The sequence below is a fragment of the Callorhinchus milii genome, unplaced genomic scaffold (assembly GCF_018977255.1).
Source record: "Callorhinchus milii isolate IMCB2004 unplaced genomic scaffold, IMCB_Cmil_1.0 Scaffold736, whole genome shotgun sequence".
NCBI classification, from domain to species: Eukaryota; Metazoa; Chordata; class Chondrichthyes; order Chimaeriformes; family Callorhinchidae; genus Callorhinchus; species Callorhinchus milii.
The window spans coordinates 12322-26921 of record NW_024705477.1 but is presented as its reverse complement, the minus strand read 5'-3'; the positions used below and the strand labels follow the sequence as shown (position 1 = coordinate 26921).

At 47.1% G+C, this 14600-nt stretch overlaps 1 protein-coding gene and 1 long non-coding RNA gene across 4 annotated transcripts; both read right to left on the bottom strand.

The window, feature by feature from the left end:
* Window positions 1-734: 734 nt before the first annotated feature.
* LOC121852313 (probable G-protein coupled receptor 139) lies at window positions 735-5447 on the bottom strand. 2 transcript variants are annotated; one of them, XM_042346412.1, is made up of 3 exons: window positions 5383-5447; window positions 5025-5177; window positions 735-1647 (listed from the first exon to the last, which is right to left on the bottom strand). In XM_042346412.1, the coding sequence occupies exons 2-3, from the start codon at window positions 5104-5106 to the stop codon at window positions 746-748; spliced, it is 984 nt and encodes a 327-aa protein (XP_042202346.1). In that variant the 5' UTR covers window positions 5107-5177; window positions 5383-5447; the 3' UTR covers window positions 735-745. The 2 variants fall into 2 exon arrangements, with proteins under 2 accessions (XP_042202346.1, XP_042202345.1); XM_042346411.1 differs by having other exon boundaries at window positions 5025-5414.
* Window positions 5448-5763: 316 nt separating this feature from the next.
* LOC121852314 lies at window positions 5764-12590 on the bottom strand. 2 transcript variants are annotated; one of them, XR_006086078.1, is made up of 3 exons: window positions 12298-12590; window positions 6707-6783; window positions 5764-5998 (listed from the first exon to the last, which is right to left on the bottom strand). It is a non-coding gene; the product is annotated as an uncharacterized LOC121852314 (long non-coding RNA). The 2 variants fall into 2 exon arrangements; XR_006086079.1 differs by lacking the exon at window positions 5764-5998 and adding an exon at window positions 6035-6323.
* Between the last annotated feature and the right edge of the window lie 2010 nt (window positions 12591-14600).

The following is a 14600-nucleotide window of genomic DNA, read 5'->3' as shown; positions in this document are numbered from 1 at the left end:
CCAAGGTTTCGCCACGCCGTGACTCGAACACGGGTTTCTCTTTTGTGAGGTGAGTGGTCTCACCACTGAGCAGACGGGTACCACAGGACTCCTGGAGCTCAGTGGTCAGAGCGCTCGCCTTGCGAGCCACACACCCGGGTTCAATTCCAGGCAGGTTTAAACACGCTTCCTTACTCCACGAGCCTGACAGCCATTCTTCCACAAGAAAACAATGATAAATTGGTCATTTTCAATGGGACACTGTTGTGCGCAATTGCCTGTCTTGTTTCGCCCTGAAGCGGACAACTTACGTTACAGCATGTTTGGTGAAGAGCGGTATCAAATGCAAGGATTATTGTCATAGTTTTCTATTACTATTGGTCAACTTAGTGTCTGCGAAATAACTAAAGAATATGGCAGCGACATACTAAAAAATTAAACCGGCAAGGGAGCTATTGAGAACTCTGTCTGGCGAGATGTCCCGGTGCTTTTCGGGGACTGCCGCCGTGGATTTGGGGATTGGGATTGCAGGGTTAATAGCAATGGTTTCAGATACTGTTCTGCCACTACAGTTTCTACCGATGTGCCAACCTTTCTGACCAGTCACCGGAGAAGCCGTAGAGCAACCCGTCTACGGTGTTTGTTTGAGAGAATTTCCGGATCCTTTAACATTTAATAAAATTAAAAGCTGAAGGGGGCGATTTCCGAACAATTGTGCGGAGAAGGCGAACTAAATGGATCGTGGACCTCTCTCGTCAGCAAATTCTTATGATCTGATCAGAATCAATATTTGATACAATGGGTAATTCATCATATTCTTCAGCTGCTTTCTGAATTTGGATTGTGTCAAAGCATAAATACATGTGTTTGTGGAGCAGCTGAAAAGTCGAAGCATATTGCCGACTCGTAGCACAATACCTGCATCACTCGTTAAATTTAGAGCCATAAATTCAACTTGGTATTGAATATAAGTTATCACATACGTCACCCATAAGCAAATGAAACTCCCCGTTACTGTAAACAGCAAAATGATGGATCTTCTCCGATTCTGCATCTCTGCGTCGTTCTGATGTTCCCCATTGCTGTGGCCTCGGAGCCTTCTCCGTGCAGCATTGGTCACTAAGATATATCTTATGGTCAGAACATTGAGCAGCAAAATGAGAACAAATGGGATAAACGGCGTTAAAATGCATTGAAGCAACTGAAAAGCGGTCCATATCCATGAATAATAAAAACTTGGTTTAACGACACAAAACCAGGGCTTGTTGTTAATTATAAAGAGCGGTTCAATCTCGAGGTACCGGGGGATGTTGATCACACAGCTGAACGCACAGACCGACACAATGACCACCGTCGCTGTTTTCTCGGTGCAGTATTTGGTTTTCAGTTTCTGACGACAAATTGCTGCAAAGCGATCAAAGGTGAAAGCGATTGTGAGCCAAACAGAACAGGTGGTGGTGGCGTGAAACAGCACCTCACGGATGCAACAGATAGGAGTCAGGTTCAGGAAAATAAAATGCCACGTAAAGGTGACTGAAATGCGCTTCCACATCACATCAGTGATCACCACCAGCAGGTCTGCCACTGCCATGGCCACCAGGTAGCGAGTGATACATGTGGAGAGACCGCACTTTCCTCGGGACAGGATCACAATCGTCACCAAGTTAACTGCAAGAAATAAATCATAAACAACCGCAGTTTCGGGTTACGAAATTAATGCCACAGTTCCCATAATCAATGCCTCGAATGGAGTTCAATAATAATACTTATAATAATAATAATACTCCTGGCATTTGATATAGCGCTTTTCACGTCGGGAGGACGTCCCAAAGCGCTTCACAGAACACACTGTAAAGTGAGTTGACTGTATATTTGTGGGCGAACGCGGCAGCCAATTGCGCACAGCAATGTCCCACAAACAGTCGTAGATTGAAAATGACCAATTTATTATTGTTTTTGGAGGGATTATTATTAGGCGTTATAATTATTATTATAACAATCTTTCCAAATCATGCAGTACCGTATTGCTTTGAGCGACGTCTTAAAATGCTTCGCAGAATATACTGTATGTTTAATTGACTTCTGTGGACTGTGGGTAAATGCGTCACAGAAGTGACCGAAATACAGTCGTGGGTTGAATGAAACTTTTTTAAAGGGATTATTCCCCTCGGAAATTCAATCCGCCAATCAAACAACTGATGGGGAAACCTAGTTGGCATGTCATTTAAAATGTAAAATGTAAAATGTCACGTAAAATGTTTGTTTAGTTTGCTAAATATCCAAGATTGTTTCAAAAGCTTTTGGATTGCCAAATAAAAATAATTGATCGATTCAATAATTCGTTGAAGTACTTTAATAAATCAATGCCATACTCCCATTCCACCTGTCCTTGATAGGCTACGCTGGTTGTCTATCAAAAAAAAGGATCGGTTTCAAGATCCTCTCACTTGTCTTACAAGGACGTTCAGCAATGGCGCCTCCGTACCTGAGGTGACCAGAGAGGGAATGCAATCGATTGGGCTGGTGAATTAAATCGAAGGACAGAGGTGGAATCAAGGAATTAAAAAAAAAAGGCAGGGAAAGGAAATAATGTCATTAATGACGTTGACTATGTCAGTGATTTGTGCTGTGAAAGGGCAAACAGACAGATTGACCGGAGATAAATGTTTACGACGAGTTTTTAGAGAGGAAAGACCGCAGGTGGGGAGGCCAATTGATTCAGCATCTCAGAGAGGAAGGCAGCTTGGAAGTTAAAGAGATGGAAAGGGGCGAGGAAGGCTGCCAAGGCACTCCATGTTTCATCACATCAAGGCCTGATTTCACAGTTTGATGGACTGCCCGACTCTTCCCTTCACTGCAGAATACCTGGACCTCTTCGGCATGCTCCCAGGATAACCGGGCTCGTCTGGCTCCCCGTTCCCCGGCGGGTCCAGTTTACCATCCCTGGCCTACACTTCCAATCCTACCATGGGCAAGCTTTCCAAACCCTTACTATACCAACCGCACCGGGCTCACACTGGGCTCCAATCTGCAGCATCTCCTACACTCCTCACTGCCTAACAATTGATAATAATAATAATAATAATAATAATAATAATCCTTGCATTTGATATAGCGCTTTTCACGTCGGGAGAGGACGTCCCAAAGCGCTTCACAGAATACACTGTAAAGTGAATTGACTGTATATTTGTGGGCGAACGCGGCAGCCAATTGCGCACAGCAATGTCCCACAAACAGTCGTGGATTGAAAATGACCAATTTATTATTGTTTTTGGTTTTGGAGGATTATTATTAGGCTCTGTGTGGAGTAAGGAAACTCGCCCGAGGTTTCGCCCTCTGCCTGGAATTGAACTCAGGTCTCTCACTTGCAAAGCGAGTGCTCTAACCACTGAGCTACAGGACTCCACGTGATGATCACGTGATGATCGTGATTTAAGCCTCTTTCCTTACTCTCTGGAACTTAGTCCCAGAGTCTCCAAGATTGACCAGTCCCGGATGTTTTCTTTCGACTCAGAGCTGTAGGGACCTGAATACACTCTCCTCCATTGTTGTATTTATGAGCAATGTTGATGGTTTCTCACTATCCTCCTCTTGATTTCAAGATCCTCATCCTCACCTACAAGGCCATTCACGGCCTCGCTCCCTCCTACCTCTCCAACCTACTATCCCCCTACCTACCTGCCCGTACCCTCCGTTCCTCCGGCTCCGGTCTGCTCCACGTCCCCCGCCCCAACCGCCCGACCATCGGTGGTCGGGCCTTCAGCCTCTCAGCCCCGAGGCTCTGGAACTCCATCCCCAGTGCCTTCGCCGCTTCCTCCCTTTCCTCCTTCAAGGCCGGTCTCAAGACCTTTCTCTTTGACCTTCAGCCTTCAGCTCCACTCTCGACTCTCTTCCCCCTCCTCGCTCCCTCCCTTCCCTCCCCTCACCCTGACCATTTCCCCCCTCCTCACTCCCTCCCTTCCCTCCCCTCACCCTGACCATTTCCCCCTCCTCTCTCCCTCCCTCCCTTCCCTCCCCTCACCCTGACCATTTCCCCCCTCCTCTCTCCCTCCCTTCCCTCCCCTCACCCTGACCATTTCCCCCCTCCTCTCTCCCTCCCTCCCTTCCCTCCCCTCACCCTGACCATTTCCCCCTCCTCTCTCCTCCCTTCCCTCCCCTCACCCTGACCATTTCCCCCCCAATGCTCGGGTCATGACCCAACTGTGCAGCGCCTTGGGACGTCCTCCTGACGTGAAAGGCGCTCTATAAATGGAATCTTGTTGTTGTTGTTGTTGTTTAAATGGCATTGAACTGTACAAGAGGCAGCGGTTGACAAACCAGGTATACATTTGCGCTGAAGAGAGAGGTGTAGATGGGACTAAGGGATGTTTCTGTGCTCTCAATCTCACATAGTTGAGGCTGAGCAGATTCGAGTCCCAGGTGGGGTGATACACGAAGCAAGTTTTCTAACTCCACGTGGCTGTTTGCCGAGCAGTAAGTAGAAACTGCTGTTAGTGGACCGGTGATAGGTTTTTCTGGTACTAATAATCGATTCGAAACCAAAAAAATACTACGTGGACCAAGTCTGTTTGTGGGGCATTGCTGAGAGCAATTAGCTGCTGTATTTCGCCCAAAAATAAGCAGTCAATTCAAATTAAATGATGTTTTGTGAAGCGATGTGATCAATTGCCAATTGAAATGCGAGGATTATTTCTGCCTGCCGTCTGTATCTTTCTGGAGTCTGTTGCCGTCCTCCTCACTGTTCACCGCCATGAATTCATTCAGTTTATGATGTATTGATCAGATTCGGGATCATATTAATTATCCACACATAATGGATACCGCTCGTGTATGGGATCATCTCGTTCAAACTGGGGTCAGAAATTTACTGACGAGTTAATCACATAAAATGAATGACTAAAAGTTGTGATGTTACCCGTTGAATCGTATTACACTGAAGAGAAGACATTGTGGGAACATTTGTGCATGCATCGAGAAATAGGGATGAATGAGCAAAGCTCAGAAAATCATAGATTAAACAGAAATAAGACGTTATCATGACTTACCTGGAACGCCAATAGCTGCAACGATTGGGTAGTATATCAGTTCTATCTGAATAATTATTTTACTCAATTGAGTTCCTTTCATTTTTGTTGAGTACGATACTGAGTCGTCGTCGTGTTGATCACAAACGCTTTGTCTTCAATTGTTGGATGACACTATCAAAGAAGGATTAATATAGCAGAGGAATTTCCCCAGTTGATTAATTTGGTGGTGTGATCGCTGATAATGATGATAGTCCAATTAAAAAGTAATCGAAAGCAGCTGCTAAAGAATATCATGAGGGAATTGTACATGTTTTTACAAGTTTTAACAGAGGCGACATGAGAAATAAGATGTCGGCAATGATCCGATGCACTTTACCATCTTTATCTCGACACTTTGGTCCAGTGGAGTCCTGTAGCTCAGTGGTTAGAGCACTCGCTTTGCGAGCGAGAGACCTGAGTTCAATTCCAGGCAGAGGGCGAAACCTCGGGCAAGTTTCCTTACTCCACACAGAGCCTAATAATAATCCCTTCAAAACAAAACAATAATAAATTGGTCGTTTTCAATCTACGACTGTTTGTGGGACATTGCTGTGCGCCATTGGCTGCCGCGTTCGCCCACAAATATACAGTCAATTCACTTTACAGTGTGTTCTGTGAAGCGCTTTGGGACGTCCACCCGACGTGAACAGCGCTGTATCAAATGCAAGGATTATTATTATATTATTATTCCTGATGTAATACACTCGCCATGCTAAAATCATATTGATATCGTCTAAATTTCTCCACAGATGTAATTTTTTATGAGGTTTCATTTATGAATCGGCCACAGACAAATAACACGGCGACGTTTTATATGACGGACTTCTACTTTCCTTAGTATGTTAGGACTTCTTCAAATGGCTACTCTTTACAGGAGGTTGATGTTTTCAGGAGTCTTGTAGACGAGTGGTTAGAGCAGCAGACGCACAAACGAAACGACTTGGGTTTGCCTCCTGGGGGGGGGCAAAACATTGTAAGTTTCTTACCGCCTCTGTTTAGCAAGCATTAAGTGGGAACCTACATCTTCGCTTGGCGTATTGGTTTTCTGGGAGAAAATAATCACTTCAAAATCAGTAAATAAAATAATAATGATTTTGACCGTCAACCCAGGACAGCTGGTGGGACACTGATGCGCTCAAATGGCGGCCCGTTTCGGTGAGACTGTGTACAGTCGGTTCACTTTGCTGCATGTTCTGTAAAGCACTTTGAGATGTCCTTCTGATCAGAACAATCAGAACTTATTGTTGTCTGTTTTTGTCTGGAAGACGTGATGAGGTGCTGTAACACATGGAAGGATTTTTATCACCGTCTATCGATTTCTGAATCATCTTTCAACAGATCCAGTTTGCAGTGTGAAGAAGCCCCCAATGACTTCACGGTGACACAAGCCCAGTTTCACAGTATTTTGGTTCGGATCCTTTGTTCGGGGATCTCACAGTCTAAACACTCCTGTCAAGCAATTGCCACATATCTGGTCTCTGATATTCAACCTTACAGTAAATGTATTACTTTTATATAATAATGTAATAATAAACATTGATGTATAAGTCTGCAGTTAATTTATATATATATTTTTATATTTATATATCCGTATTTTTCCTGAACTCGTCTAGTTGCTGATCATATAAATAATGCTACATGTACAATGTATTTTTCGTTACCATAATGCCTGGTTTCTTGCAGATAACTGTTCTATCTGTTTGCATCTGTGAGTCCCACGTAATTGGGATTGTTCACGCTGGAAAAGAAAACATTGAGAAGCGATATGATTGAATGTACGATTCAAAAGTAGCTAAACATTGTAAATGTTTACAATGACACCCTATGTCAAAGAGTCCAGAAGGATAAAATCAGCGGACAAGTCCGGCGAATGAAGTAAATTAAACCCAGAATGACGCCACTGGAACAATATTTCAGTGATCGAATAGTAAACCTGTGGAACAGGCTCCGTAGGGAGACCGTTGAAGCAGAAAATTTTGATCCCTTCCGACACAGATGAGACAGTTTTCTTTGACGAAATAGCATTACGGGAAACAGTACATAGGGAGTTCTTGATATATGTGAATGCGGCCGCCAGGAAACTGGAAGATGAACTTGGCGGCCTATTGATTCTCTTCTGGCATTTCTTAGCTTCTTATGTTACTACAATATGTTTAGTTGTCACTTTTGCTGGTTTATTTGATACCAGTTTTTCTTGCTCTCAATATCAACGTGTATCCAACCTTTTGAGGGAATATTAGATTTTTGACCAGAAATGGCCTTGTGATAAGCAAAAGTAGATAACAGTGTTTTGCTTTGGTTCCTGCCAGTCGACACACATCTGTAAATGATTCTCAACCATGAGTTCTACGATCTTGAACCGAATAGGTCAAGTCACGATAATAGGAGCTATCGGATTCTCAACGCGGTTAAATGAAAACTTTACATGCGATACTGGACTGGTCTGTACTCCAGAATAACCAAGAATCCGGTATAGAAATATAGAGTTCAATCAAGACCAAAGAGTTTCCGATGGGATAACACCAACCACTTCCTGATGCACTCCCGAGGATAGATAACTGATCAAAACCTCACTTACCTGATACCCTGTTTCCCCCCATTAGCGAGTCTTAATGTAAAGGGATATTGCCCTTTGCAAGATCACCGACCGTGGAACAATAACGAAGGATCAATGTGTTTCACATCCAAACTATGGGCAATATTTCCCCAATGATCAAAATAAAGTTCACCTGCAGATGGTAACGGAACAAAACCAAACTGGTGCTTGAGAAATCGACCCCTCTTCTGAATGGAGAATAAAAAAACGAAACGAAACAACAGCTTCATGGATTAAGTGGCAAAGTGCCTCACTCGTAAACAGGAGAACTTGGGTTTGAGTCCCAGGCGAACCTTCTGAATACCCCAACATCAATACTGTTGGTTTTTGCTGCTGTGTTTGTCACATTATGATGCAACACTTTGGTTGATACAAATAACACTGAAGATGTAATGTGTCTAAGAATTTAACCACGGCGTTGCGGCGGTGATCTTTTTTTTAAAAAAAACGGACATCCCCATTGCATTCAGCACAAGTGGCATTGGATAGTGGGGGATTTGTCTATTATTATATCTGAAAACCAACTGACCAACTGTGAGCTTCTGGTGAGCAAAGATGAAGAACAATCTTTGAGAAACGTATCATCAGGTGAAGGATGAAACTGGGAAAGTATCTGAGTTGGACTCTTCCACCATTGACGGAAAAAATCTGCGGACGCATTCGTATTATTTAGCAGCATTCAGGTGGGGAAGAAGAATTGGCTCAATAGCAGCTCATTGAATGCAGAACTCCTGTGCTCATGACACTCCTCGCTGGCGCTTTAATATCCATCCCCATTGGCTGCACTTTCAGCCGCTCGGTACCGAAATTCCAGAGCATTCCCTCTATCCCTCCGCCATATCCCTTTCTTCCCTATTTTCAGGTCGCGCCTCAAGAGCTTCCTCTTCGGCCACGCCTGGAGCCATCTTTCCTCTCCCACAGCCTGGGCATCATCAAGCACTCTGGGGTACTTCCGTGCATGAGGAGTGGTATATAAATGCAAGTTGTTGTTGTTATTGTTACTAACCTCACTGTGAGGATGGTCAGCATTGCCTTCACCACTGGCCCTGAACTCTAATCCGCTGCACGAGTGTAATGCCAATCTTGCATAACCTGTTCAAACATAAGTAATATACTCATGAACTGAAAAGCTACGGAGCTCGTTTCTTCAGCTCTCGTTGACTGACGCTGACGGTTCCATCTCTTTTTCTTCAGAGCCAATTCTGAATGTAGGATTGTTAGAATGATGCGCAGGAAGAAATAAGATGTGTTACGTGTTAGAGCGGTGTCCACGGTTCATCGACCAACCCACCAGGGGAAATATTCTCTCTTTGTTCACCCTGTCCAATTCCTTCATAGCGTTGAAAAATTCCACTCAGTCCCGTCTTAACCATCTCGAGGAGAATAATCCTCGCTTCTCAAACCTCTCCTGCTACCCAACTCCCTCATTCCTGGAATCTTCCTGATCAACCTCCTTTGCTCCATCACCAATGCCTTGACATCCTTCCTGAATTGTGGTGCCCAGAACTGATCTAACTGAGTCCTCACGAGTGTTTTATAAAGATTCATCTTAACTTCCTGAATTTGGTAGTCTATGTCCCGATTTATAGAGTCTCGTATGCCATATCCTTTTTACCAGCTTTATCTGCCTGTCCTGCTACCTTAAAGATTTACTTACACCGAACCCCAGTATCTCTGTTCATTCACCCTCTTTAATAATAATAATAATAATAATAATCCTTGCATTTGATATAGCGCTTTTCACGTCGAGAGGACATCCCAAAGCGCTTCACAGAACAACTGTAAAGTGAATTGACTGTATATTTGTGGGCGAACGCGGCGGCCAATTGCGCACAGCAGTGTCCCACAAACAGTCGTAGATTGAAAATGACCAATTTATTATTGNTTTTGGTTTTTTTTTTGGAGGGATTATTATTAGGCTCTGTGTGGAGTAAGGAAACTTGCCCAAGGTTTCGCCCTCTGCCTGGAAGTGAACCCAGGTCTCTCGCTCGCAAAGCGAGTGCTCTAACCACTGAGCTACAGGACTCCGATTAGGATTAGGATTAGGATCCGACTTTAGGATGATACGATCTCGCTGATATTGCCTCTTTTCAATCTCGCTCCCCAAATGCATCATTTCGCATTTCGCCGCACGAAATTTCACCTGCCATGTGTCTTCCCATTTTGCAATTCTGTCCGGGGGTCGTCTTGTATTCTACTCCTACACTCCTCACTCTCTACTACTTTTCCTCGCTAAATGTCATGGTTGAGTTTGGAAATCCTACTCCCTTTGCCCAAGTCCAAGTCATGTATAGAGATCAAAAGCAGAAGCGGTCCCAATGCGGACCTCTGGGGGACACAGCTGCACACTTCCCTCGAGTCAGAAAAACAAGTATCACAACTGTATTCTCTTTGTTTCCCAAGAAGATCCGTATCCATACTGTCGCTGTCCCTTTAACAACGTGGACCTCTATTTTGCCCACAAGTCTGCTCTGTGGCAAGTTGTGAAGCGCCTTTTGAGAATCCATCTAAACTTGGTCAACTGCCTAACCTCCATCCACAATCTCGGTTACTTCGTCAAAAATGTTCGATCAAGTTTGTTAGATATGATTTACAGTCAACAAATCCGTGTTGGCTGCCCTCTCCAACCTACTGTCCCCCTCCCTACCTGCCCGTACCCTCCGTTCCTCTGGCTCCGGTCTGCTCCACGTCCCCCGCCCCAAACGCCCTACCATCGGTGGTCGGGCCTTCAGCCTCTCAGCCCCGAGGCTCTGGAACTCCATCCCCAGTGCCTTCGCCGCTTCCTCCCTCTCCTCCTTCAAGGCCGGTCTCAAAACCTTTCTCTTTGACCTTCAGCCTTCAGCTCCACTCTCGACTCTCTTCCTCCTCCTCGCTCCCTCCCTTCCCTCCCCTCACCCTGACCATCTCCCCTTCCTCGCTCCCTCCCTTCCTTCCCCTCACCCTGACCATTTCCCCCCTCCTCGCTCCCTCCCTTCCCTCCCCTCACCCTGACCATCCCCCCCTCCTCGCTCCCTCCCTTCCCTCCCCTCACCCTGACCATTTCCCCCCTCCTCGCTCCCTCCCTCCCCTCCCCTCACCCTGACCATCTCCCCTTCCTCGCTCCCTCCCTTCCTTCCCCTCACCCTGACCATTTCCCCCCTCCTCGCTCCCTCCCTTCCCTCACCCTGACCATTTCCCCCCTCCTCGCTCCCTCCCTCCCTCCCCTCACCCTGACCATTTCCCCCCTCCTCTCTCCCTCCCTTCCTTCCCCTCACCCTGACCATTTCCCCCCTGCTCGGGTCATGACCCAACTGTGCAGCGCCTCGGGACGTCCTCCTGACGTGAAAGGCGCTCTATAAATGGAATCTTGTTGTTGTTGTTGTTGTTGTTGTTGTTTATTAACCCATATTTTTCGGAATAAAATTGTATTTTATCCCGGAGTCCATTGTGTAGAAATTTCACACGACTGACGTTATGCCGATAGTCTCCAGGTTTATGCTTTTGCCCCTTTTTCTACAGGGGAGTAAACTTCCAACACGCCAGTCCTCTGGCATAAACTCAGTGTCCAAGTGGAATTGAAAAATTGTTCGCGGAGCCTCCATTATTTGCACCATTCCTTCCCTAAATAACCAAATACTCACCTGGTTGGACAAGACGACTTGTCTACCTTCAGCGCAATAAAAGTTTTGAGTGCCTCCTCTCGGTTTATTCTGATCGAATCCAATTTCTCTGCCTTCTCCGCCGACATTCTGGCTTTGGCTGCGTCTGGATCGTGTTTGAAGACAACATAAACGTCTGTCTCGTCCTTTGAACGTTGTGTACCCAACGAAAATGTTATTGACAACTTCTCCCTGTCTTGAGTCATCCATTTGCTCTTGGCTCAGTTCTGACGAAGGTTCGCGGACACGAAACGTGGACTCACTTTCCTTTCTCAATAGATGCTGACTGGCCGATAGTCTCCAGGTTTATGCTTTTGCCCCTTTTTCTACAGGGGAGTAAATTACAGGGAGGAAACCTGCTGAGTTTCCCAGCTCTCTCTGCTTTTGTTTTTAGTTCTTGAGAGAATTGGGTTCAGGACGCTACGGATCAATGTTTTTGGACCCCAGTGTGCGTGCTGAGGTACTGTTGGATATCAACCAACTGATCAGAAAATGATTGCAAGAGAGAGTAAAACCCCATATTAGTAATATTTGCAGCTTTCGGACGTCTTAAACCCCTTCACGTAATACACTGTACACAATTGACTCTACATTTTGTGCGCAAAACACCCAATTCCAATACGAATGCCCCTTCAGTCCATACATTGTGATGTAAATTGCGGTTTCAAACACAATGCATAAGTATGTCAGTCTGGTTCAGTGGCAACACTCTCGCCTCCGAGTCAGAAGTCTCTGGGTTGACGCTCCAATCTGGAAAGCACCAGTGAGATGCTGGAATCCTCTCTCTCCCTCTTGGTGTCGTCATTCGCTTTCTCCGTCGGTCTGTCCCTGGATTTGTCTCCCTTTGCTTGACCATTACGCGAGACGCATATTTCCTGATTGCTTCCCAAATTAATTCCGGGAGTCCACCCCGAACGTTGCTTGTTTATCCCGCATCCACAATTTATTTCTTGTTAACGGTGACTCTCATCTCTTTGCAACTCTTTCTCTGAGTCTCCCTTTGTAGCTCCCACTGTACCTGTGCCCTGTATATGTCTCACTTTCTCACTGTCTGTATCTCCGTGTCTGCATCTGCCGCTCGGTGATGATATCAGGAAGTATGGAGTCAAGTTCAACCGAAGCACGTTGGGCCACAATAGCGTTCTCCACGCAGGATGGCGCCTCAGAGCGCTTGGAATTGCCACTGTCGTTCTCGGTTCTCATTTGCACACCTCTGTGAATGACACAAAATGGACACGGCCTCCTCCATCCTCGACTCCAGGATCATTAATCATCTGGCAATCCCTGCCATCCCCTCCCCCTGACCACCTCCCCCCTCCTCGCTCCCTCCCTTCCCTCCCCTCACCCTGACCATTACCCCCTCCTCGCTCCCTCCCTCCCCTCCCTCACCCTGACCATTTCCCCCCTCCTCGCTCCTCCCTCCCTCTCCCTCACCCTGATCATTTACCCCCTCTCGCCCCCTCCTTCCATCCCTCACCCTGACAATTCCCCCCTCCTCGCTCCTCCCTTCCCTCCCTCACCCTGACCATCTCCCCCCTCCTCGCTCCCCCTCCTTCCTCCCCTCACCCTGACCATTTCGCCCTCCTCGCTCACCTCCCTCCCCTCACCCTGACCATTTCCCCCCTCCTCGCTCCCTCCCTCCCTCCCCTCACCATGACCATCTTCGCCCTCCTCACTCCCTCCCTCCCCTCACCCTCACCATTTCCCCCCTCCTCACTCCCTCCCTCCCCTCCACTCACCCTGAACATTCCCCCTTCCTCGCTCCCTCCCTCCCCTCACCCTCACCATCTTCCTCCTCCTCACTCCCTCCCTCCCCTCCACTCACCCTGAACATTTCCCCCTTCCTCGCTCCCTCCCTCTCCCCTCCCCTCACCCTGACCATCTTCCTCCTCCTCGCTCCCTCCCTCACCTCACCATTCACCCCCCTCCTCGCTCCCTCCCTCCCCTAACCCTCGCTCCTCCCTTCCCTCCCCTAACCCTCACCATTCCCCCCACTCCTCGCTCCTCCCTTCCCTCCCTTCACGCTGACCATTAATACCTACTCACTCCCTCCCTTCCTTCCACTCACTCTGACCATCTGCCCCCTCCTCGCTCCCTCCCTCCCCTCACCCTGACAATCTCCACCCTCCTCTCTCCCTCTCTTCCCTCCCCTCACACTGACCATTTCCCAGTGGAGTCCTGTAGCTCAGTGGTTAGAGCACTCGCTTTGCAAGTGAGAGACCTGAGTTCAATTCCAGGCAGAGGGCCAAACCTCGGGCAAGTTTCCTTACTCCACACAGAGCCTAATAATAATCCCTCCAAAGCCAAAAACAATAATAAATTGGTCATTTTCAATCTACGACTGTTTGTGGGACATTGCTGTGCGCAATTGGCTGCCGCGTTCGCCCACAAATATACAGTCAATTCACTTTACAGTGTGTTCTGTGAAGCGCTTTGGGACGTCCGCCCGACGTGAGAAGCGCTATATCAAATGCGAGGATTATTATTATTATTATTATTATCCCCCCATCCTCGCTCCCTCATTCCCCTCCCCTCACCCTGACCATTCCCCCCCTTCTCGCTCCCTCCCTCCCCCTGACCATTGCCCTCCTCCTCGCTCCCTCCCCCCCTGACCATTCCCCTCCTTCTCGCTCCCTCCCTCCCCCTGACCATTTCCCTATAAATGCGATTTTGTTGTTGTTGTTGTTGTTGTGAGCAGAAACTGAAGACAAAGAGAGAGAGGGAAGGAGAAAGTTGAAGAGAGAGCGAGGAAAGGAGAAAGGGAAGAGAGAGCGAGGAAAGGAGAAATGGAAGAGAGAGTGAGTGAAGGAGAAAGGGAAGAGAGAGTGAGGGAAGGAGAAAGCGAAGAGAGAGTGAGGGAAGGAGAAAGCGAAGAGAGAGTGAGGGAAGGAGAAAGGGAAGAGACGGAGAGGGTAGGAGAAACGGAAGAGCGAGTGAGGGAAGGAGAAAGGGAAGAGAGAGTGAGGGAAGGAGAAGGGGAAGAGAGAGTGATGGAAGGAGAAAGGGAAGAGAGTGTGAGGGAAGGAGAAAGTGAAGAGAGAGTGAGGGAAGGAGAAAGGAAAGAGAGAGTGAGGGAAGGAGAAAGTGAAGAGAGAGTGAGGGAAGGAGAAAGGAAAGAGAGAGTGAGGGAAGGAGAAAGCGAAGAGAGAGTGAGGGAAGGAGAAAGGGAAGAGAGAGTGAGGGAAGGAGAAAGGGAAGAGAGAGTGAGGGAAGGAGAAACGGAAGAGCGAGTGAGGGAAGGAGAAAGGGAAGAGAGAGTGAGGGAAGGAGAAAGGGAAGAGAGAGCGGGAAGAAAAAGTGAAGAAAAAGAAAGGGAAGAAC